Genomic DNA, 21,687 nt, shown 5'->3' with positions numbered 1-21,687 from the left:
ATTAGGGCTGCCACAGACGTTAACCAGCAGGCTGGGGCCTTGATCTCTGACAAGGTCCCAGAAAATACGGAGGTACCAGGATGCAGAGAGCCTGCACCGTGAACCAGGAAACACTGTTTTTCCCCTTTGGGAAAAACTCTCAGCACAGCAGGAAAGGTCTCCCAGGTGTGTGCCATCAAATTAGCCTCATCACCCGGCGACAGCATCACCTTCTCTGGAGCTCCTGCTGTGGCTCAGCAATAACAAACCCGACTAGGATCCATGAGGACTTGGGTTCAATCCCTGGCCCTGCTCAGTGGGTTAAGGATCCCCTGTTGCCCTGAGCTGTGATGTAGGTCGCAGATGTGGCTTGGATCCCACGTTGCTGCGGCTGTGGTGTTGGCTGGCAGGCAGCTGTAGCTCCGATTGGACCCCTAGCCTGGGAACCTCCATATGCCGTGGGTGCAACCCTAAAAAAAAAAGAAAGAAAGAAGAATCACCTCTGAACACCTGTGCTTCTGCCTCTGCCCCACCTGTAGCTGGGCCTCTGCACAGACCTCAGCTCCCCGTGAGACGCACACTCCCTGGGTGCAGGCCCCCAGACAGCACAGGGGACTGAAAGACTTACCCACTTAGGCCTCTGACTCACTGAGCACAGAGGGGCGTGCAAACCCAGTGTGGACAGGGTCAGGGGGAGTTTACAGATGAGGAAACAGGCTGGAGAAATGGCCCTACCCCAGAGCCCGGTGCCTGGGTTCCGCTCCGTCCTGCTCTCCGCACCGGGACGCCGGCCTCCGAGGCTGTGTCCACCAGGCTTCCCCGCTCTCTGCCTGCCGGTGGGATTCAGCCAGTCAGAGGCCCTCGCAGGAACCAGGCTGGCAGCCGCCCCACGGGGCAGCAAACACGGTCTCGGAGATAAGCTGGCCACCTGCTCCCGCCCCAACTGCGCTCGCTATCGTCACATTGGTAGCTTGGAATCCACCACAGTGGAAACGATTACACCACGGAAACTGCCAGACACTAAATTCAGGGCTTCATTCTAACTTGGGTGCAGCTGCCTCCCAATCAGGGGCCACGCTCCTGGGGAGCGCTCCGCCCGCTCTGCAGCCAGAGGCTCGGGGGGCTGAAAACGGCCAGCGGAGCCGGAACCTGGGATCACGAGCAATTCGCTGCAAGAAATCGAAGCCTTCCACAAAGTGCATTTTTCTTTTGCTTTCCTTTTCAACGGTCCCAGAGCCCAGCTCCCGAATGGACGCCGTAGTCACCCGAGGAAAGAGAAAGATGCCTTTTCCGTTAGTACAGGGCTGGCCGAGTCTGGAGGGCAGTCAGAAACACGAGCGCGCCAAGTTCAGCCGCCCCAGACATGCAGGACGGCACGGCTTACATTAGCTCGTGTGTCCCCCAAGGCTCTGTTCCCACAGATGCCAGAAGCACAGTTAAAATCCTTCAGAGGTGGTGGCCACCGTCCCCACGTCACACCAATGCCAAAAATGGATTTTTTTAAATGTGAGCACAGACATTCCCCAGATATAGCCCAGGCTGAATTTCTCCCCGGCAGTTGTGTGTTGCTCCCTCGGTAATGCCCGATCAAGAAAGGCAGGTGTGTACTGTCAAGTGACAGCAGTCTGGAAAACGGCACAGGCCCGTGTGGCTGTGCTGGCCCCTGGGCAGCAGAGGCGCGAGGGCTGGGCCTTGTCAGTGGCTTGATCCTTCCCAAGCAGAGGCTGCTCCTTGAAGGATCTTGATACAGGAAGACAGAAGAGCACTCGTTCATAAGACAACTCAGCGGGGTCTTGTGGCCAGAGCATTTTCTTAACTGAAGTTTCACCTGTTCCTACGGAACGGCCATCTTTTTTCCCCTCATTCTCAGCCTTCGGCCCAGTGGGAACATGTGCTTTGTAACTGAGCCACTGCTTACTCCCTGAGCACAATTTCCACACTGTTCCTGGTCCTTCGGCACCCACTTCCTCTCGTGCAGAACACAGTTCAGAGTGGCTGGCAAGGCCTTGTCCATTTGGCCCTGGGAGGAGAAGGCTGTGGTCTCCGTGGGAAGGTGCCGGGTGCCCTGTAGCGTCAGTGGGCGGTGGGGGGGGGGGCGGGGGGAGCCCCAGCCCCAGCAGCACGTGCAGCCTGCTCTCTGCATGGGACACTGGTGGCGACAGATGTCACAGGGCGGCTCTTTGCCTCACGGACACTCAGCCTCCTACCTTTGACCAGAGCCCCGCAGGTTAGGATGTCAAGTCCCATGCCCGCAGCCACTGCTGGAACTGCACGGTTTAAACCCATGTCCCCAGATGTCTTGCCTCCCTGGCCAGCCCATCCACCTTGCCATTCCCGCCCCACCTCTGCCCACACACAGCGAAAGCACCGGCAGCACCCTCCCCACTAAAGAATCCATCTGTTTTTTGTTTGTTTGTTTTTGCTCTCTAGGGCTGCACCTGCAGCATACGCAAGTTCCCAGCCTAGTGATGGAATCAGAGCTACAGCCACTGGCCTACACCACAGCCACAGCAACGTGGGAACCTTAACCCACTGAGCGAGTCCAGGGATCAAACCTGCATCCTCATGGATCCTAGTCGGGTTCGTTAACGGTTGAGCCACGAAGGGAACTCCCTGCCATTCATTTTAAACAGCCCGAGAAGCTGCATTTAAGGCAAGTTAAAGCCTCAGGACCAGAAGACTGGACACTGACCACCTTCGCCCACGCGGGAGCAGGTGGGAGGCTTGTCGGCATGTGGGGAGGGCTGGCTGATTTTGGAGAGTCTGAGAAGCAAAAGGGAGCCTTCTTAAGACAAAGAAGCCTGAAGGAGGAGAGAGAACACAGCGAGGACACCTGCTGGTCTGCTGGGTGCACCTCCAAAAATAGGTGAGGAGCCCCCTCTCCCCCCGCAGAGGGCGGAGCCGGGGAAAGAGGGCGGAGCCGGGGACGGAGGTGACCACGCCTTAAAAGACTGTACAAGCCTCTTATGTGAGAGAAGCCAGATGAGACTTCATATTAAGCGAGAGTGATAAAAAGGTGATAAAAAGATCGACAGCTCCTGAAACTCTTCACTATCTGCAGAGCACGCGCTGAAGTAGACAGGGCTGTAACGGAATGAGACGTGCAGCCGTGTGCAGCGGGGGAAATGCGGTTTCAAAAATCACTTAGAAACATAGCCCTTCATCAGTTAAAGGCTACCAAAGAGATAAACAAACGCAAATTTAAAAGGAGATGAGCTGCCAGTGCCCACTCAGGAGGCCCCTGCAAATTTCTAACTTGCCCGTCACATCACGCCTCTGCTCAGAACCCTCGAGAGCTCCCCACTTCACCAGAGTAAAAGCCAGCGTCCTGGGAGAGAATGAAGAGATGAGACACAGCCTGGAAGAGAGTGCTGCATTTGCAAAGTACACATCCAGTCAAGCATTTGCATCCAAAACATACAAAGAACTCCTAAAACTCAACGGTAAGAAAACAGACCACCCAATTTAGAAATGGGCAAAAGACCTGAACAGACTCCCCACCACATAAGATACACAGACGGCGGGCACCTAAGTCTGTGAGAAGATGCTCCATGTCATGTGGCATCAGGGGCATAAATGCCAATTACCACAGTGAGACGCCTCTGCACCCCCGTCAGACGACACCCACCCAGCACCGATGGTGCAGGTGCCGGCAAGGGCCGGCACCGGCAGGAACCCCCCCACACACACCGCCCAGGAATGCCGACCCGCCCAGGCGCTGGAGGTCACCTCCCCGCAGAGCTACACGTCCTCTCCCCGGAGGAACCCGCAGTCTAGCTTCCTGGTAAATCCGATTTACCCAAAAGCACTGAAAACGGATGACCCTGCAAAACCTGAGCACAAACGTTCGTGGCAACTTTGTTCGTAATTGCCAAGAGCGGGAACGAATCACGATGTGTTTCAGCACATGATGGGTAAAGGGACTGTGGTCCGTCCAGACAGTGGAAGATCATTTGGCAAGAAGAACAGATGAGCCATCAGGCCACAGCCAGACATGGAGGAGGCTTAACTGCAGAGGGGGGCCAGTCTGAAACAGCCACACACCGCGGGATTCCATGGGACACCCTGGGAAAGGTAAACTGGGCGCAGCAAAAAGCTCAGTGGCTGCTGGGGACCACGGGAGAGGGCAGGGGGCGGTGCGGGGGGGGGGTAGTGCAGGCAACTGTCCTGCATGGCTGTAATGCTTGCTGGACACAGGTTGCGTCCAAAACCACAGGCTGCACGACACAGAGCGAAGCCCAACATACGCGAAGGAACTGACTTAAGAAAGTATCAGTATTGCTGCATCACGAGGAACGCGCGGCGCCAACCCCAGGAGAAGGCGGAGGGCGTCGGGAAAGTCTCTGTACTTTCTGCTCAATTTTCCTGGAAACCTGAACCTGCAGATAAAGGCCACTGACTGCCTAAGTCCAAGTCCTCGTGGTGGCCGAACACGGTCTGCTCCCTCACGCCCACCGACCTCATCGGCCAGCCGCTGCTCTCCCCAGCCCCCAGGGGCCTGTGCTCGCCCCAGAATTCGCCAGGCAGGTGCCTCCCTCAGGACCTTCGCCCTGGCTGTTCCGTCCACCTGGAACCCCTTCTCCCAGATGTCACATCAGGCCTTTGCTCACACCCAGCAAGTTTTTGTTCAGAGGTTGCTTCTCGGCCTTGCCTACCCGACCCGCCAGATGTGAAACCGCAGCCCCCCGTGAATGCTGGCACCCCCACGCCTCCCCCAGTTTTCTCGTAGCGCCGGCCACTGTCTGCAGGTGGCGTAACCTGCTGTGCACGTGTCCAGGACGCCTCCCGGCTCTGGGATACTCGGAGTCACATCTCAGCGCCTGGCCTGGATACAACCCTGCGCTGAGTGAGCGCGTGGATACACAGAGGACCTGTCCGGGACCCTGACCAGGTGCCGGGATCCCCGGGTGCTAGCACCTCTCGTGAAGGGGGTGACTCAGACGGCACCTAGACCCAAATGGGAACGGAACGGCTCTAGCACGAGAACTGAGTGTCTCAGACAGGAACTGTGCCGAAAAGACCTGGAAACATCACCGTGGACAAGATCACACAGAGAAATGAGAGGCGCTCTTGGGTTTTAGCGCAAAGCCCTGAAGCCCTTCCTGTCATGACCACCGGGTACATCCTGCTACCTCGGCCCCGCCCGGCTGCCGCCAGCTCTCCGAGGGCCCCGCTCAGCATCCAGGGCTCCATTTGCCAGAGCCAGCACTCTGGTTTCAACGTCCGTCTCTCTGTCACTAAGGCACATCCTGGCTCCGAGCGGGGCGGTCCCTGCCCCCACGACCTGCCCAGGTGAGAGGGGTCCCAAGTGTCACACGGGCCACAACAAGGTGATGAAAACCTCGTGTGGTTCCGACAATCAGAGCGCAGAGCCACGCGGGACAGGGGGGCGAGGGAAGGCAGAGAGGAGGGCCCTGCCGGGGCTGCCGCCCTCCCGCCTGCCATCCCCGTGGCCCTGGCGACGTGCTCCTTCCTGCACCTGCTCCCTCTCCTTCTCGGGCTGAGCAGATGCCGCTGCGTCCACAGCTCGCGGAGTCTGTCTCCTGTCTTCTCCACCGACTTCTGAGTCCAACCAGTGAGCTTTCTTTCAGTTATTCTATTTTTCAGACCTATAACTTCCAGATGTGTCTTCTTTATAAGTCCTATTTCTTTGCCGGAAGAAAGTCCTATTTCCTACTTTTTCCATTTGTTTCAAGAGAATTTCTAGTTGCCTTTCGGAGCCTTTTTACGATGGTGGCTTGAAACCCCTTGCCTGCTGGTTCCAGCGTCATCGGCTGGAAGGAGGCCACCCGTGAAGCTCACCAGCCATGACATCTGGAAAGGCAACATCCTGTGACCAGACTGGGTGGGGAGCTCGCCAGGAGCTCGCCAGGAGTTGTCTCTGTTTTCTCCCATATCCAGCGTCGAAGTGAAGTCTTACCTGGCTACCGAACTCGAACGCATAAACTGGAATGAAATCAAGACACAAGTCCTCGGGGTTGACGGAAGGCCAGCGAGGGCCACAGACTCCTGCTGACCTTCAGAGGAAAACGGTCCCCAGTTGAAGGACCGCAGACCCCCTGCCCCTGGGAAGCAGCACGAGAAGGACCCACAGCTCAGTGGGCTCTTCCGTTTCCACGTTGAGAGCCTTTTCACCCGGGCCCCAGACACGTGCCGACCCCACAACCCTGCAGCGTGGTTGAGTTCCCTCTCCCCATAAAAGGCTTAGGGTTTTTTGTTTGGCTTTTTATAGGTAGCATCGCTTTATTTTTTTACGTTTCTACATTTTTAATTGAAGTATAGTTGATTTACAACGTTGGGCTTAAAAGCCTTAGGGTTATTTTTTATTTTTTTATTTTTGCTTTTTAGGGCCGAACCCACAGCATATGGCAGTTCCCAGGCTATGTCTGCGACCTACACCACAGCTCCCGGCAGTGCCAGATCCTTAACCCACTGAGTGGGGCCAGGGATCGAACCCGCAACCTCACGGTTCCTAGTTGGATTTGTTAACCACTGAGCCACGACGGGAACTCCAGAAAGCCTTAGTTTTAGAGCAAACTCTTACCTACAAGGGTCTCTGCATCCTTGAGCACGTCGTCTTAATTAGCTCGATTTCCCCCCAACTGTAACTGGAATATTTCACGGATTTCTCCTAAGCGCCTCAATTTAAACAATGCATTCACCAAATCTCGTACAAACCGCCTAAGCGTGGCCTCTTACTAAAGCTTGTGGTCCTCTTCTATTTCATGCAGGAATTGTCTAGATGTAAAGAAACAAGTGAGGAATCCCATTTTTCAGATCACTTCCAAGTGCCCCTTCCAATCCAGGGCAGGATTTCTTTCCAAGCTTCTCCACCCCTGCGAGCCCGTGGGGTCTGCTCAGTCCTGAACTCAGAGGCCTACACTCAGTTAGGGAATTCCTCAAGCAGGGGTGGGGACACATCCAGGTAGGCAAGCAGCCTGTGCCCACCTGCGGAAAAACCCCCAGGTGATCACCCCTCCTGTCTTCTGTAGGGCCTGGCGCGCAGTCTGACTGGGTCCAGGGTTACAGACTGATAACCCACGTGCTGGGCTGATGAGCTCAGGGTTCTCAAGTGGGCCCTGAACCAGCAGCACCAGCACAACTGCACGCTTGTGAGAAGTGCACCTTCTCAACCCCCACCAGCCCTACAAAATCGGAAACTCTGGGGTGAAGCCTCCAGGAGATTCGGGCACACTCAGGGGTGAGAACCACACAGCCACCTGAGCCAAAGGCACACAACAACAGGAAGCCCATCATCACGTAAAAACAGCTTGAAATGCGTGTACCACTAACGCTGAAGTCAATAATTTCACTACCATTTTTACATGAAATTGTAAAAATGTTCATTCAGAAACTAAGGTTGGGCAGCTATGCCACTTCCAGCTAGAAGACAAGGAAAACCATCCCAACCCAGGAATGTTCAGGCCATAAGCTCCTCAATGGGGGTTGGGGGGGGGACACAGACAGACACTTCTTCCATCAACGTTCCCCCCCCCATCACACTCTTCCCACCAACCTCTCGAAGAAGAAGGATTCGGGGAGAAAGTAACTGGCGGCCTTCCAGGCCCTGCACGTGGTCAGCCTGAACGGGCAGGTTCCACTGCTCTGGACGGCAGAGAGAACGCACCACGCCAGACCCCGCACGCGTTCCCGGTGGCTCCTCGGGACCGCTGTTCCCAGTAAACACGACCGGACTCAGTTTTATCTCCCCTCGTGGACCATGATACACAACTCATTGTGAGCACTTTCTTTTTTTTCTTTTTTCTTTTTTTGGCTTTTTTGTCTTTTCTAGGGCCGCACCCACAGCATATGGAGGTTCCCAGGCTAGGGGTCAAATCAGAGCTACAGCTGCCGGCCTGCACCACAGCCACAGTGACACGGGATCCGAGCCGCGTCTGCAACCTACACCACAGCTCAGAGCAATGCCAGATCCTCAACCCACTGAGGGAGGCCAGGGATCGAACCTGCGTCCTCATGGTTCCTCGTCGGATTCGTTAACCACTGAGCCAGGACAGGAACTCCTAATTGTGAGCATTTTCTAAATGAGAAAGAGAAAGCAAATCCCAGGAGAGACACATATATATTCTTAAAATTATAAAACAGTCTTCCACTTGAACCTGAACTTTATAAAAAATTAAACTCTGACATCCCTAAAAGGCCTCACCTCCCTGAAGCCACTGAAAGGAATAGTTTTCTGCAGTCTCTTTTATTAAGAAAAAAACAGCCGAAGATCAACTTCCTCTTAACCAATTTTTCAAGAGTTGATAAATATCATAATAGAAAAAAATCACAGAGTTCCCGCTGCAGCAAAGCAGTACCTATGAGGACGCAGGTTCCATCCCTGGCCTCGCTCTGTGGGTTAAGGATCTGGCGTTGCCGTGAGCTGTGGTGTAGGTTGCAGACGCGGCTCGGATCCTGCGTTGCTGTGGCTGAGGTGTAGGCTGGCGGCTACAGCACCAATTCGCCCCCTAACCCAGCAACCTCCATATGCCGTGGGTGCAGCCCTAAAAAGCAAAAAAAAAAAAAAAATGCTATAAATTCATACAGTCCAGCACCCAACGGTCTCTCTTTGGGTGCCCCGCCATCATCCACGCTCAGGAACCCTCTCAACTCGCAGCCTCCGTGTCCTCTGCTGCCCCGTCTGTCCTGAACCCACCCTCGCCCCTCACCTGAGCAGAGACGCCCTGCTAGAGTCAGAAGGACGAGGCTGGCCCCTCGGCCAGCCTGCCCAGAACCATTAGCAGAAGGGCCCTCTTCCCTCCAAGCACATCGCCAAGGCTCGGGGACTTTCTGGCTTTTTTGTGTGTGTGTGTTTGCCTTTTCTAGGGCTGCTCCCGCGGCATATGGAGGTTCCCAGGCTGGGGGTCGAATCGGAGCTGTAGCCGCCAGCCTACACCACAGCCACAGCAACGCGGGATCCAAGCCGCATCTGTGACCTACACCACAGCTCACGGCAACACCGGATCCCTAACCCACTGAGCAAGGCCAGGGATCGAACCCACAACCTTGTGGTTCCCAGTCAGATTCGTTAACCACCGTGCCATGACAGGAACTCCAGGCTTTTTGAGGTGCGCTCTTTTGACCTCTCGCAGCCTATCGGTCATCCTCTTCCAGTGACTTCCGGTCACCACGCCCTCTCCTGACGTAACTGCCACCTTCCCTAGCCCCCCAGGCCTGTCACTACCTGGCCAGCCACCTCCGAGTCCCCGAGGCCCTCCTGAGTGCTTACCTGTAATTTCCCCACCAGAAACCTCATTTCCCTGGTGTGACTCCCAGAGGCACAGCCCAGCCCAGGGGTCCTCTCCGAGCTCCGAGTCAACGCCCTGGGCACTGAATCCACTCCCCGTCCCCTGGTGCCAAGCGCAGGCCCCAGGCCAGGCTCCGTGTCACTCGGTGACTCCGCCACCCAGCCTGTTGTGCAGCCAGAAGCCAGAGTTCCTCCAGCAGCCTTTCCCACCTCGCGCCAGCAGCAGCCCGGCCGCCTGCCTTCCCTCCGTGCTCCCAGCTCCATCCTCGTGTCTCTGCCAAGGCCGCCTCCAAGGAGCGGTGCCAAGGGCTCAATGACCGGAGCCCCTCTGTGCCCCCATCTGATCCGTTTCCCACACTGGAACGTCAGGGACACTGTTTTCAAAATGTGCAGCTAAGCCTATCATTCTTCCCTTTAAAACTCTGCAAAACCTTCAAAACTAAACGTGGCTCCAGACCCCTGCTGCTGCCCTCGCAGCTCCCCACTTCTTGCTCTAACTACACCCAGTCCTCCCCCCACCGGAGCACCACCCAAGTCCCCTGAGGCGGCACCTGCCCACCTGCCACGTGTGAGGCGGGCTCCTCGGCCACACACTTTCAGACGCCTGTCGCAGGTGCACGGAGAGCGCGCACATCCGCTCGCAAAGCCACCAATCCGCACAGTGTCATTCAGGTTCTTCTCCTCACTGGATGGTCTGTGAGCGCCTTTCTGCTAATCACTAAGGGTCCTAGCACAGGTCTTGAACCTTAACAGATACCCAGGAAAGAGCTGATGGGGAAAAATAAGCAGATAAATACAGGAGAATGAGCTCTCAGGCAGTGGATCCAGGTATACTTGCACGTCTGCCTTCTACACCTGTTTCCTAAACAATTACGTCCCAAAGCAGAGGACGGGCAGTAAAACGAATGCAAGTGCCACTGCCCACAGGACCCGGGTGACTGCCGTCCTCTTATACACGCTGGACGCAAGAGTTACAGTGCACAGTTTGAGAAGTTCTGACGTGTGTACACTTGTGCAACCATCACCAGGGTGAAGAAAATGAACGCACCCGCCACCCCAAGGACTCCTGGTGTCCCCAGAGGGTCTCCAGCAAGCACTGCTCTACTTTTGGTCACTCCGATGGTGTTGCATTTTGCAGGATTTTACGTAAGTGGGATCACACAGTATGAACCTTTTTCCTAGCTTCCCTTCTCAGCCTAATTTCCCCCCGTGCTACAGAGCATCCCCTTTTCCTGCTGAGTGAGATGTCCCACGGAAGCCGCACACCTTCTGTGTCCACATGCCAGTTGGACACACGTGGGTTGCGTCCAGTTGGTTATTAACATTTGTGAACATTTGCGCACAAGACTTCGTAGGGACGTATTGTTCCCATTTTCATGAGTAAACACCTAGAAATGGAAGTGCTCAATCATTTGGTTGATGTGTGTTTAAGTTTTCAAGAAACTGACCGTTTTCTAAAGCAGGGACACCATTTTGCAGCCCCGCCAATAGCGGGTGGAGTTCCAGCTCCTCTGCTTCCTCGCCAACACTTGGTAGGATGGGTCTTTGAATAGGTTAGGCATCTCAATAGTAGTATCTCACTGAGGTCTGAAGTCACGTGTCCCTAACGACTCACAACGTCAAGCATCTTTTCATGTGTTTGTCATCAGCATATTTTCTTTGGTGAAGCGTCTGCTCAAACCATTTGCCTATTTTTTTTAAATTGGATTGTCTCCTTATCCTCGAGTCTTGGGAGTTCCTTACACATTCTACTCGGTTGGTGGAATTCACCAGGAGGCCAGCTGGCCAAGAATTTTCTTTACGAGTATCTTTTAAACTACAGGTTTATATTCTGTAGTAGATACGGAATTAAAAGTATCCGTTTCTTTTTGCATGAGCTTTGGTCGTGTGTCTCCCGTGGAAACTGCACTTTTCATCTAAGATACAGAATTTAGCAGCATTAAAGTGTTCATAACATCCCTTTTTTTTAATTCATGGCCACAGCCATGGAATACGGAAGTTTCCGGGCCAGGGACTGAAGCCGAGCCACAGCTGTGGCAACGCCAGACCCTTTCACCCCCTGTGCCGGGCCAGGGGTCGAAGCCGCACCTCAGCAGCGACCCGAGCCCCTGCAGAGACAAGCCAGATCCTTAATCTGCTGCACCACCAGGGAACTCCCAGAACATCCCATTATTATCCCTGAAATGTCTGCAGAATCTACAGGGATGCCTCATATTGATCATTTGGTCTTCCCTCCCAGGGAGGTTCGTTCCTGATCAGTGGAGGCTCATCAGTTTGATGGATTTTCTCAGAGAACCAGCTTTTGGTTTTGTTGGTGTTTCGGGTTTTGGGTTGTTTTGTTTTTGGTTTTGGTTTTGGTTTTTGGTTATTTTCTGTCCCTTTCACTGATTCCCATTCTGTTCTTTACCATTCTGTCTGTTTTTACATGGGGTTTCACTTGCCCTTACTTTCTAGCTTCTTGGGGTGGACGCTCTCTTGGAGACGACAAGTCCTCAGCCACGTGCAGGCTCAGTGCTCCTCCCTCCCAGAAGACCGTCCCACCAATGTATTCGCAGGAAGCTTAAGACTTGGCCAACAAGATGCAGCTATTGTCAGTTCTTTGAAGAAGCAGCCCTGGCTTCCTGACACGGCAGCAACTCACATTCGGTCTCAGTAAAGGTGCCGTGTCAGAGGGCAGAGGAATGAGAAGGAAACCTCCCCGTTTCTCGTGCGCTGATGGAGTCTGTGAGAACCTCAGTTCCAGCCTCTTGTCCCTTAAAAGTACGGCCGAAAAGCGTGGTACTTTCTGGAAGCTTAACCTCTGCCACAAGCCTGTGGGGAATTTAACCCCGTTCTATTTATGGAGCTTGTTTTCAAAAGGGACAAAAATATCTTACCGAGCAAGAGAACGATGACCAGAATATCTCGTATTTTCGTGAGAAGAAACCTCCTAGCAGCATCAATGTCTTACGAGCATCCCTGAACAAGGCCGTTTCTCCAGCACCACAGGACACCGCCCCCACGGTCCCTCCACGGACGAAGCCTGGAAGAAGGTTCCACGCGGCCCCGAGGCCGCTGCTCCCGCGGGAGAGCCAGCAGCAGGGGCCTCGGGCGCCAGGACGGTTCCGCTGAAACGCCCAAGTTTCTGCCAAAGGCCCTCTGACCGTCTTCCTCAGAGTGAGGGGCAGCGTCGTAGTCTCTCGGCCTTCAGGAAGTGGGAGGCTTTTTCAGAAAAATCTGTATTTCTGACGAAAGATCTCAGAACAAATTTGCTACCTGCAGACGGAACTTAAAAGTCGCTTCTGAACTCAGACCATCTCATGCCCAGGGAGTCGGTGGGAAAGTGCCTTCCTGGCAGGAACGTAGCACGAGACACTCAGAAATGAGGGAGAAAGGCCATCACAGGCCAGGCGGTTACCAGCCATCCCGAGCTAGACCAGCCGAAGGGCTTCGGTTTGGCTGCTAACGAAAGTCACACCGTCAGCACAGGACGTCCCTGCCAGAAACTGCGAGTTCAAAGCAAACCTGGCAATGAGGATTCCTGGGTCAGACTAAAACGATGAGACGCAGGCTGAAAGAGGCTTTAAGGGCCCCTCTTCTCTGGCTCCGAATGACATACACCTTCTTTAGAGAAAAGACAGAAATGTTTTGGGCCCCTTTTTAAAAAGCTGCTGAAAGTGTAATAAGAAGTAAAGGTGAATTGACGGAACACTGTAAATCGGCTGGCATGGAAAAAATAAAAATTGTATTTAAAAAAGCATTGAAGTTGTGCGCAAACACCATTTCTCTTCTCCAGCCTTGAACCCGACCTCTGCAGAGCGAGGCTGCAGCACCTCGGCCGCGAAACCTCGGTGGCGCCGCAGCGAGCAGGCGCTGGCGGTGCACCTTGGGCCGGCGGCGGCTCTGCTGCCCTTGGCTGGGCTCTCTGCAGCGACGGGGGTAAGCGGGCTACAGGTGGCCCAGGAGGCCTCAGCGGGCACAGCTGGGCTCTCGGCTGTGTGGCCTCGCTCGGCGTCGGGACCTGGGCTTGTCCTTGGAGTGGAGCCCGCGTCTGAGAGGGTGAGGAAACGCACAAGGCCTCCTAAGGCCTGCACTAGCAACTGGGGCCTGTCCCCTCTGCCTCATCGCACGGGCCAGGACAAGCGGAGGCCAGCTCAGAGTCAAGAAGGGAGGAAACAGGCTCCACCTCTCGACGGGAAGCACGGCAGCGTCACTCCACAAGGGACACGGCTCGGGAAGCAGGGAGAATCGGAGCCACGTCCATCACCTCCCACAACCCTCCTCCGATGGGCTGCGTAGACGGGCCTGACGCCTACAGAGGCCCACCCCGCGGCCACGGCCCCCGAGCCCTCCCCCAGCACAGCCCAGAAACGCCTTTCACTTAGACTACAGTGTGAGTGACTCCCTAGGCCGTGCGCCGCCTGCACAGCCGGGCGCCGCTGCCCTGGCGACAACACCGGCCAAACGATGAGTTTGGGTGCGATGGCATCCTGAGAATTCCTTCCCCGGAGAAGTCACACGTCGCACGTGCTTCGCACTGCACACTGCACTGTTTCTCTCACGATGCGCCTGAAAAGGCGGCACAGAACATGTGTACGCGTGGCTCCGAGTGTACGAAGTGTACACTGGCCTGCACAGAGTAGGAATGTGATAATATCAGATTTAATATTTTGAACAAATGGGTTGGACCTGCGTACACAGCCCCACCCTCTCTGCCTGCCTTTTAGAGGCCGGCAGACACAGCAGCACCCCACAAAAGCGAGGCTGAGAACTACCAGTCCTGTTCGGAAAACTTTAAAAATTCTGAGCCAAGCTTCGAAATATAAAACCACCAGGAAATAAACGCCCCTGACCTAACGTGATAGAACTGAAGAAGGGGGGTCAGAAGTCAAGGCCCCCCTCTGCGACGCAGGCGGGCTGCCGGGCCCTCACTGTCCTGGCCCTCCCCAGGCGTGCAACTCTATACACCTGAAACCCGAGCCCCCAGCTCAGCCCTCTGGCCCCGGGGAGGCTGCAGCTGTGCGCTCAGCAGCTGCACAGGAACCTGGCACGAACCGAGGGCCCGGGACGCCAAGTTCCCCGGTCCCCCCTCCCCGCCCCAGACAATGGTGGTCCGTCGGGGTGGGAAGGGCGAAGCTCCAGCCTCCTCAGGCTGCAAGACTCTGCCCAGCTGTGAGAATAAGGAAATGTCCCTGAATTCGCATGGCCTTTAGGTTCGAATCCCGGCCCGGTTCTGGGCAGAGCAGGCGTCGTTTTCGGGATTGACCCACGAAATCACAAACACCTACGAGGCCGTGCGCAGAACTGCTCGTTCACCCTCATGACGACCCTGCTGCCGCAGCAGGCCATTCCCTCCGACAGGAGCCCTTCATCTCGTTTTTAGGAGGAAGAAACAGACGCAGAGAAGTTAGGCCGGTTGCCCGAGGTCACACAGCAAATGGGGGACTCTGGAACATACCCTGGGACCACCCCAGGAAGGACCACGGACTCTCCGGGCCCCCGGTGCTGCCCGCGGTGGAGCCCAGTGCCCAGTGCCGCCTTCTCCCGACAGTGACAGGTCCCCATGTGATTCCGGTCCAAGGGGCTGGCGCCGGCCCCGCCGAGAAAGTGGACTGCAGGCAGACCTTCACATACGTGTGGCGCACAGACGGACTCCCGGGAGACTCAGGACCAGGAAGGCCCGGGAGCCCCACAAGGGTTATTGGATGCCGGAGCGAGAGCTGACCAGCTGTCCCCGGGGGCACCCCCTCCGCCCAGCCAGGCAGAGCAGCTCCCGGCAGCCCCCACGCGGCCCCTGCCCCCTCTGCCGCCCGCTGAATGGCAGACTCTTGTGTCCACCACGGCCACCACGTCTGGTCCCCCACCTGGGCCATCATTCCTGAAGCAGGAACCGCCTCTGATTTAGCGGGGGCGGGGGGGGGGGAGCAGCTGGGCCTCAGTGTCCTCACCTGTGAAACGGGAGTCTCGAGGTGACCGTGGGGCGGCAGCCGAGTGCCACCACTTTCCAGTGCGGCCCCCACCACCCAGGGCGCGCGTGCCTTTTTTCTTTAAAAGAGAAAGGAGGGGGCAGGCCCCTACAGGTGTCACCGCTATTAACAGAAGGGTCCCGGGACAGCAGAGACACTGGTCCCTCCCAGAGGCAGTTGCAGGCCAGCCTGCAGCCCCTCCCCCAGCCCTGCTAACGCTGCAGCACGTCCAGCCTGGCACTCAGGACAGCACTGGAGGTGGTCCCGATTTAAATTGAATTTATGTGTGCTCGCTTCATTTTGAAGGAGCCAGCCAACACAGTCACAGCCATCCCCTTCTCTGGGCCTAAAACCCCAACGAGAATCACCCTGGTGCAGGGCTGAGACAGTCCTTGAAAGTCACATGCTTCAAAAACAGATGTTTATTATTACAAAACGAACCATTCCAAAACCTTAAGCAGATTCATGAGAAGCAACTTAATACAGCCAATATTTCAGTTTGTAAACTTTGAAGAAGTCTCCTTAAAAGAACAAGACCTATGGCTTTTCTCTCTGAGTACCTCGCCAGCTATTTCCGACAGAACGCTGGCCTCTGGAACCAGCTCGTCCTGAAGGCGACCCCCGACACACACCACACTGCCGCTGCTGACCACACCCTTCTCAGGGCAAAAGGGCCTCGAAAGAGGCAAACTTCTTTCCATGGGCGCTCAGAACTACAGCCCAGCGGCCACAACGTCTTCATTTTCCTTCCCACACCCCCGCCCCGCCCCAGAATCCTAGGACTGAGCAGAAGACAGGTCAGGAATCCACTAAGAAAAAGCCAAGTCTTCTTCCGACACAGCATCAGAATTCACCAAGATTTTCTACAAGCCCGTGGAAGATCAGTTCACGCTGCCAGATCGTAGTCTGGGAACTACAAACCACATTCAAATCCACGTGTCAGAACACGCGTCAGAGGCTGGGCAGCTCGGACGCAGGCCCCTCCAGCAACTTCTTCCTCGCTCCTTTCCGTCTTCGCCAGACTCAGACGTCTCCCTGCCTTCCATCCCACGCCGCTCTCGTTTTCGGCTGCTTTCTCCTGAACCAGCACCCTTGAGAACATGTGTCTTGGTCTCATTTTCTCCCACAGCAGCTGGTCCCCCGCAGGCAGGTAGGTCCTTAGGAAGTTGACTTGGTTCCAACTTATCATGCCACCTGCTGTGGGCTGGCTGGGACCCTGAGATGCACACGGTCAAGCCCTGAGCCCCAGGCTGCAGAACGTGACTTTAGTTAGAAACAAGGTCGCTGCCAAGGTCATCAGTTAAGTTGAGGTCACACTGGGAGGGAGGCCCTCATCCAGGGACTGGTGTCCTTATAACAGGATGTCTGGACACAGAGGAGACGCGGTGGGGAGACAGGCTGGGACAGACCCTCCCTGCACCTGCGGGGGGAGCGCCCCGCCCCCACCTCCCTGTGGGACCTCCGCCTCCAGGATGTGAGAGGCTGCCGCTCGGGGGTGCAGCCTGGGGTTCTTTGCTGCCACAGCCCTGAGAAGCTAAGACACAGCCCGACAGCTTCGACCAGTCTGAATGCACATGCACCCCCAGGGCGTCCAGCAGGACCAGAGGGCGGCATCTGACTTTCGGCTGCTTTCCACTAATACCGACAGGTGGCATCTCCGGGGCCACACGTGACCGCTCACGGTGTTCTGCCATCCTGGGCAACGAGAGAAGAACCACGTTCCTTGAACATTTCACGGTGATGCCAGCACCTGCTGCATTTACCAGTAGAATTAAGCAGCCTTGTGTGACTTCCGTTATTTGACTGTGTCTCCCTAATGGTACAGAAGTTCAGAGGGGGAATATCACTGTCTCTCAATGTCGACCTCTGACCAGCCAGTCCAGAGCTGTTTAAAGTGTTGATTCGCGGGGCTCCCTGGCTCCCATGGCCTGTGTGTGTTTCTCATCACAGGAGGAATGAGAGACGCAAGCAGTGTGGGCAGGTCAGCAAAATCCCAGCCATTACTAGACAAAGTCAAAGCAGAAGAGCCTCGTACAAAACTTGGGGGAACTAGTAACGCCCCCTCCTCTCCCCACCTCGCGGACAATAACGAGACGGTCTGTTTTCTGAAGTGCTGGCGTACAGTCTATAAGCCCCTCTTGTCCTGTCGGACCCCCTCCCCCCGAAGAAAGCAGGGAACCTCAACAGAATGCTTTTTAAAATGAGCAGAACCTTCTGAACCGAGACGAACTTCCCGTTTAGTCCTGCAGCCTCTTGCTGGCCCTAAGACAGAACAAGCCAACGTCGAGCACAAGACCTACCAGGACATGCTTTCTTAATAAAAGGCACATGGGAGCCCTGCGCCACCCCGAACCTTCTCCCGATTCTGCGCTATGCTCTCCCCAGCCTGAGGGTTTGTTTTAAATTTTGTGCATTTGCAAAAGTTAAGTTGCAGGCTGCCTGCACCCCGATAACCAGTCTCCTGTGTGTTGATGTGGCAAACTGAGGTCAAGTTCAGATCCTTCCGCGTCCACAGGAATACTCAGTGAGGTTCCCAAATGTTCCTTTTGAAGGAAAAACATCCTCAGACTAACATTCCAACATTTGAGCAAAAGCTGTTCACCGCGTGTGCTTTCTGGCAAACGCTATCTGCTGTGCATATACAAACATCAGAAAGTTCAAATAAATACTCTTCTGAGGAAATGGAACGGGCTCGTGAGACTTCTAAAACCCAGGGGTTTTTAGAGGCAGAGAATGGCTAATATTTTACTCCCCAAACCTACCTTTGTACCACAATGTGCTACTTTGATATTGAACTTTCATTGAGATTGTCCCTCTGAGACAAACAAGTTGGGGGGGGGGGCGGGGGGGGGGGTAAAAGGTTGGCTGCGCTGTAAGAAGTTTCCAAATGACCACAGTTTTAGGACATGTTGGGTTGTTTCCGTCGGGCTTCTGCACATTAAACATGTTACTCACTCCTCTCTTTGTTGTTTCCGAGGTGAAAGGAATGCTACGGTTTTCTAAGAAAACCGTTCAACAATTTAAAAGAAAGCGGTTATTGAAATCTGCCGATCAATAGGCGCGCAGCGAATATGCCAAATAACACATGCGTCAACAATGACAGGTTGTGATCAGACAGCCTCTGAAGTTTCTCAAAGCTTCACTCTTCGAATGGAACCGTTTTTTTACATAAGCCCACTTTGGTAAAGTTAGCCTGCATTTTCAATGCGTTTCAACATCTGTCTTTTATTACTAGAGGTCCTGATATCCAGATAACAACCAAGTATTCTGTGCCTTCAAAGTTAGCTCCTGCTCCTTATTCCTATCTTCAATCATAATTTTATTGTGACATCAGCTTCATTTAGAAGCACCATTTTTATTTCCTGGACAGACAGACCAGGACTATTCATCCGAAAATGCAGATTCTGCTTTCAGAAATATGTCCCAAGTAAGAAAATACCTAAAACTCATATGTATCCACAACTCATATCACATAAAATCTTTTCTGACCTTTAAAATGCCGTGCCAGAACATGAGCAAACTTAAAAGATTAAACATTTTACTTTGTAAAGTCACCTAATTAATATTTTATTATTAGCGAATTAATACTGTGCTGCGGGGCTGATATACTCCATTTTTCAAAGTTAAATAGTATTTCTCATTAGTCTGCACTTTAATTTCTAAATTTAAACCATTTAAGTAACTGCTGATATTAAGATTATGTATTGGCAAAAAAAAAAAAAAAAAAAGGATAGAATTGCAGTGTTTTTGAAGTACCCGCTCGCCCCTACTTAGTCAACGGAGCCGGAGCCGGAGGAAGCAAACTTGAATCCCTCGCAGAGTTGTGGTCAAGGTTCACACTCCAGCCCCGAGGAAACCACCAGGCAATAGAAGAGACGTCTCCAGGACTAGGGGCTCTGTTTAAAATCAGGTAGGAACCTGAAAATGAAATCTAGGATCTTATGCCAGACTTGAAGAACGCCGGGGCTTTCCTGCGCCTGCCATCTGGGCTTGGGGACAGGGGAATTGTTCCGCGGGGAGGGCAGCAAATCATTTCACAGCCCACCCTCGGCTATTGATAAATGCATCTTTTAAAAACGCACAACGCAATCGGTCAGCTAAGCAGAGGGCGAAACTCTCACACGGTACCACCAACAAAAGCTGTTCAAACAAAGCCTGCGAGGCAGCTGTGCGCGGCGCTGGAGCGGTTGGTTTTCTGCTCGGGTCGCGGAGAGGGGCGACTCCTCCTCCGGGCGGGGCAGAGCGGAGCGCTCCCCTTCCCTCCGGGCCTCCCCCGGCCGTTCCCCTTGAACCCGGCCCGGCCCCCTCCCCGGCGGCCACCGCACACAATGGCGCCCCGAGCGGGATCCCGCCACCGGGTCCTCGCGCCGCCAGCGCGCCCCCCGCGCGGGCCGCGTTCCCGGGTCCGCGCACAAAGGAGGCGCGTGGGCTCCGCGGCGCCCGGCGCTCTCCCGGCCCGCGCGGCCACCAGGTGCCGGCGCCGGCGACCCTGCGCCCGAGCGTCTCCGCGCATCCCGGGCCGCGGCGGGGGCCAGGTGGGGCGCGGGGCCTCCCACCGCCCGGGGCTCCCACCGCCTGGACTCCTCCCGCCGGGCCTCCCAGCGCCCGGGCCTGTCCGCCGCGGGGGCGCGGGCCGGGGGGCACTCACTTTCTCGATGGTCCCGGGGAGCAGGCGCTCCAGCAGCCTGCAGAGGACCACCCCATCCTTCAGAGACGCTTGCAGGAAGCCCTCCGGGTCCGAGATGGTTTTCTTGGGCGACTCCAGCACCCCCAAGGTAATGAGCCACGTAACGGTCTGCTCGGCGGAATTCATAGCGGCGGCGCGCCCGGCCTCCCCGCGCCGCGAGCCCGTCTCGGCGCGGTTCACCTCGGAGCGGCCGCGGCCCGGCCGGCTGCGCCCACCGCCCCCTCCTCCTGCTCGCCCATGGAGAGGCCGGCGACGGCGATTGGCTCGGGCGGCGCCGCGGTCCGGCCGGCTCGCGCTCCCTCGCGTGCGTCCTGGCCGACTGTCAAGTGCCTTTTCATTAGATGCACATGAACCTGCGGCGGCCGCCCGGCGCCGCCCCCGCCGCCGCCTCCCGGCTGCCAGCCGCTGCCGCCGATGACATCACTGCGAGGAGAAGAAAGACGCCGCGCTGGAGCGGCCCCGCGCCCCGGCCCCCGGCCTCCCGGCCCCCCGACCCCCGGCCGCGCCGGCACCCGGCTGCCGCACACGCGCCCACGCGCCCGCCGGGGCCCGCCGCCGTGCGCCCTCCGCACCCGGGCCGGCTGTGCGCGCGCGTCCCCACCTGCGCCGCCGGGTGCTGGGCCCCCGCCCCAAGGGCCCGGTGACCTCCAGGAGGCGACAGCCCGCCGGCCGGGGAGGGCTCGCCGGGCCTCCTACCCTCCGGGCCGCGCGCGCCCGTAGCCGTTGGCGCCCGGCGGGTCCCCAGCGCAGCCCCCTCTGAGGCGAGAGCCCAGCCAGGCTCCTCTCGCCGTCGGGCCCTTCCGCCGCCTCTTCCCTCCTCGGAAGCCTCGGAATCCTTTATCTTCGAATTCATGAACGTTGGATTTACCAAGTGCTTCCCAGAATGCTCTTTTTATTTTTGCCAGTTTTTTTTTTTTTTTTTTCCCCCAAGAGGTTGGGGGCGGGGGGAGCTGAAAACGAGACGTTTGCTTCTCTCAGCTACCTTGCAAGCCAATAATTACCGAACACAACGATAATTAAATCTGTGACCAGATGGGCCTAATTCGGGGCAGAATTGATTTTCCTGAGGCTGCTGCCATCCTTGGGGACAGGGACGCCCCGGAGCGTGGCGCGGCCGGGGTCACGCGTGCCCTCTGCTGGGAGGCCCGTCCGCGTGCGTGACCTCACCGGCCGGGATGCGGTGGTCCCACTCTCCCGGACCGGAAGCCTTGGAGCCACTCGGCTTTAACTTGATGGCGATGTTTCAGACCCTGTGGGAGGAAGGTCAGGAACACAGCAGAGCCTGAACTGGATCTGCACAGATGATCCGGGAGGAAGGACGGTGAGAACAGCTCACTCAGTCCAAACAAGCAACCTGGCTGGACTGGCCCTGAGCAAGAGGTCTCAGTCGCAGACCTGGCTGCGTGCGAATGGGCCAGAGCTAAAGAGCTCAGCCGCCCAACTGTTAAGCCACGAAAGAACTTCTGCAGAGGAGGGCTGACACACACGATCTTCTAAGGAAGGAAGCGTCTCTCCTTGGAGGGACCCAGGGTGCACTTTGCCTGTTTGTGGGCTATGACTGCCCGTGGCAATTTAAGACAGCATTCGCAGTCACCTACAGAGAACTCGCTCTGTGCCAAGCACATATGTTAATGCAATTGGTGACAAAGGCCAGAAAACACGAAGATTAAAAAAACCCACAGGCTTAGCTCACCTCTTCCCCTGCCTTCTTGCGGAGTCCTTCTTTTGTAATCATGAATTGTGTTGATTCCCAGCTTCGACTTAAGTGGTTAAGCTTTCTTTCCGGATGCAAAGGCAGAGTGATTCAAAGGGCAGTCTGAATTCTGGGT

At 55.9% G+C, this 21,687-nt stretch overlaps 1 protein-coding gene across 2 annotated transcripts in view; it reads right to left on the bottom strand.

Moving 5' to 3' along the window:
- ARHGEF7 (Rho guanine nucleotide exchange factor 7) overlaps positions 1-20,020 on the bottom strand; it is a 104,527-nt gene extending 84,507 nt beyond the window's left edge. Inside the window, exon 1 of one of the 2 annotated variants that reach the window (XM_047756079.1) lies at positions 19,820-20,020. In XM_047756079.1, coding sequence (XP_047612035.1) covers positions 19,820-19,984 — 165 coding nt within the window. In that variant the 5' untranslated portion in view covers positions 19,985-20,020. The remainder of the gene's footprint in view (positions 1-19,819) is intronic. The other variant, XM_047756073.1, reaches the window with a different exon arrangement.
- Between the last annotated feature and the right edge of the window lie 1,667 nt (positions 20,021-21,687).

This window comes from Phacochoerus africanus, chromosome 13, assembly GCF_016906955.1.
Source record: "Phacochoerus africanus isolate WHEZ1 chromosome 13, ROS_Pafr_v1, whole genome shotgun sequence".
Lineage (NCBI taxonomy): Eukaryota > Metazoa > Chordata > Mammalia > Artiodactyla > Suidae > Phacochoerus > Phacochoerus africanus.
This window is presented reverse-complemented; position numbering and strand designations above follow the sequence as displayed.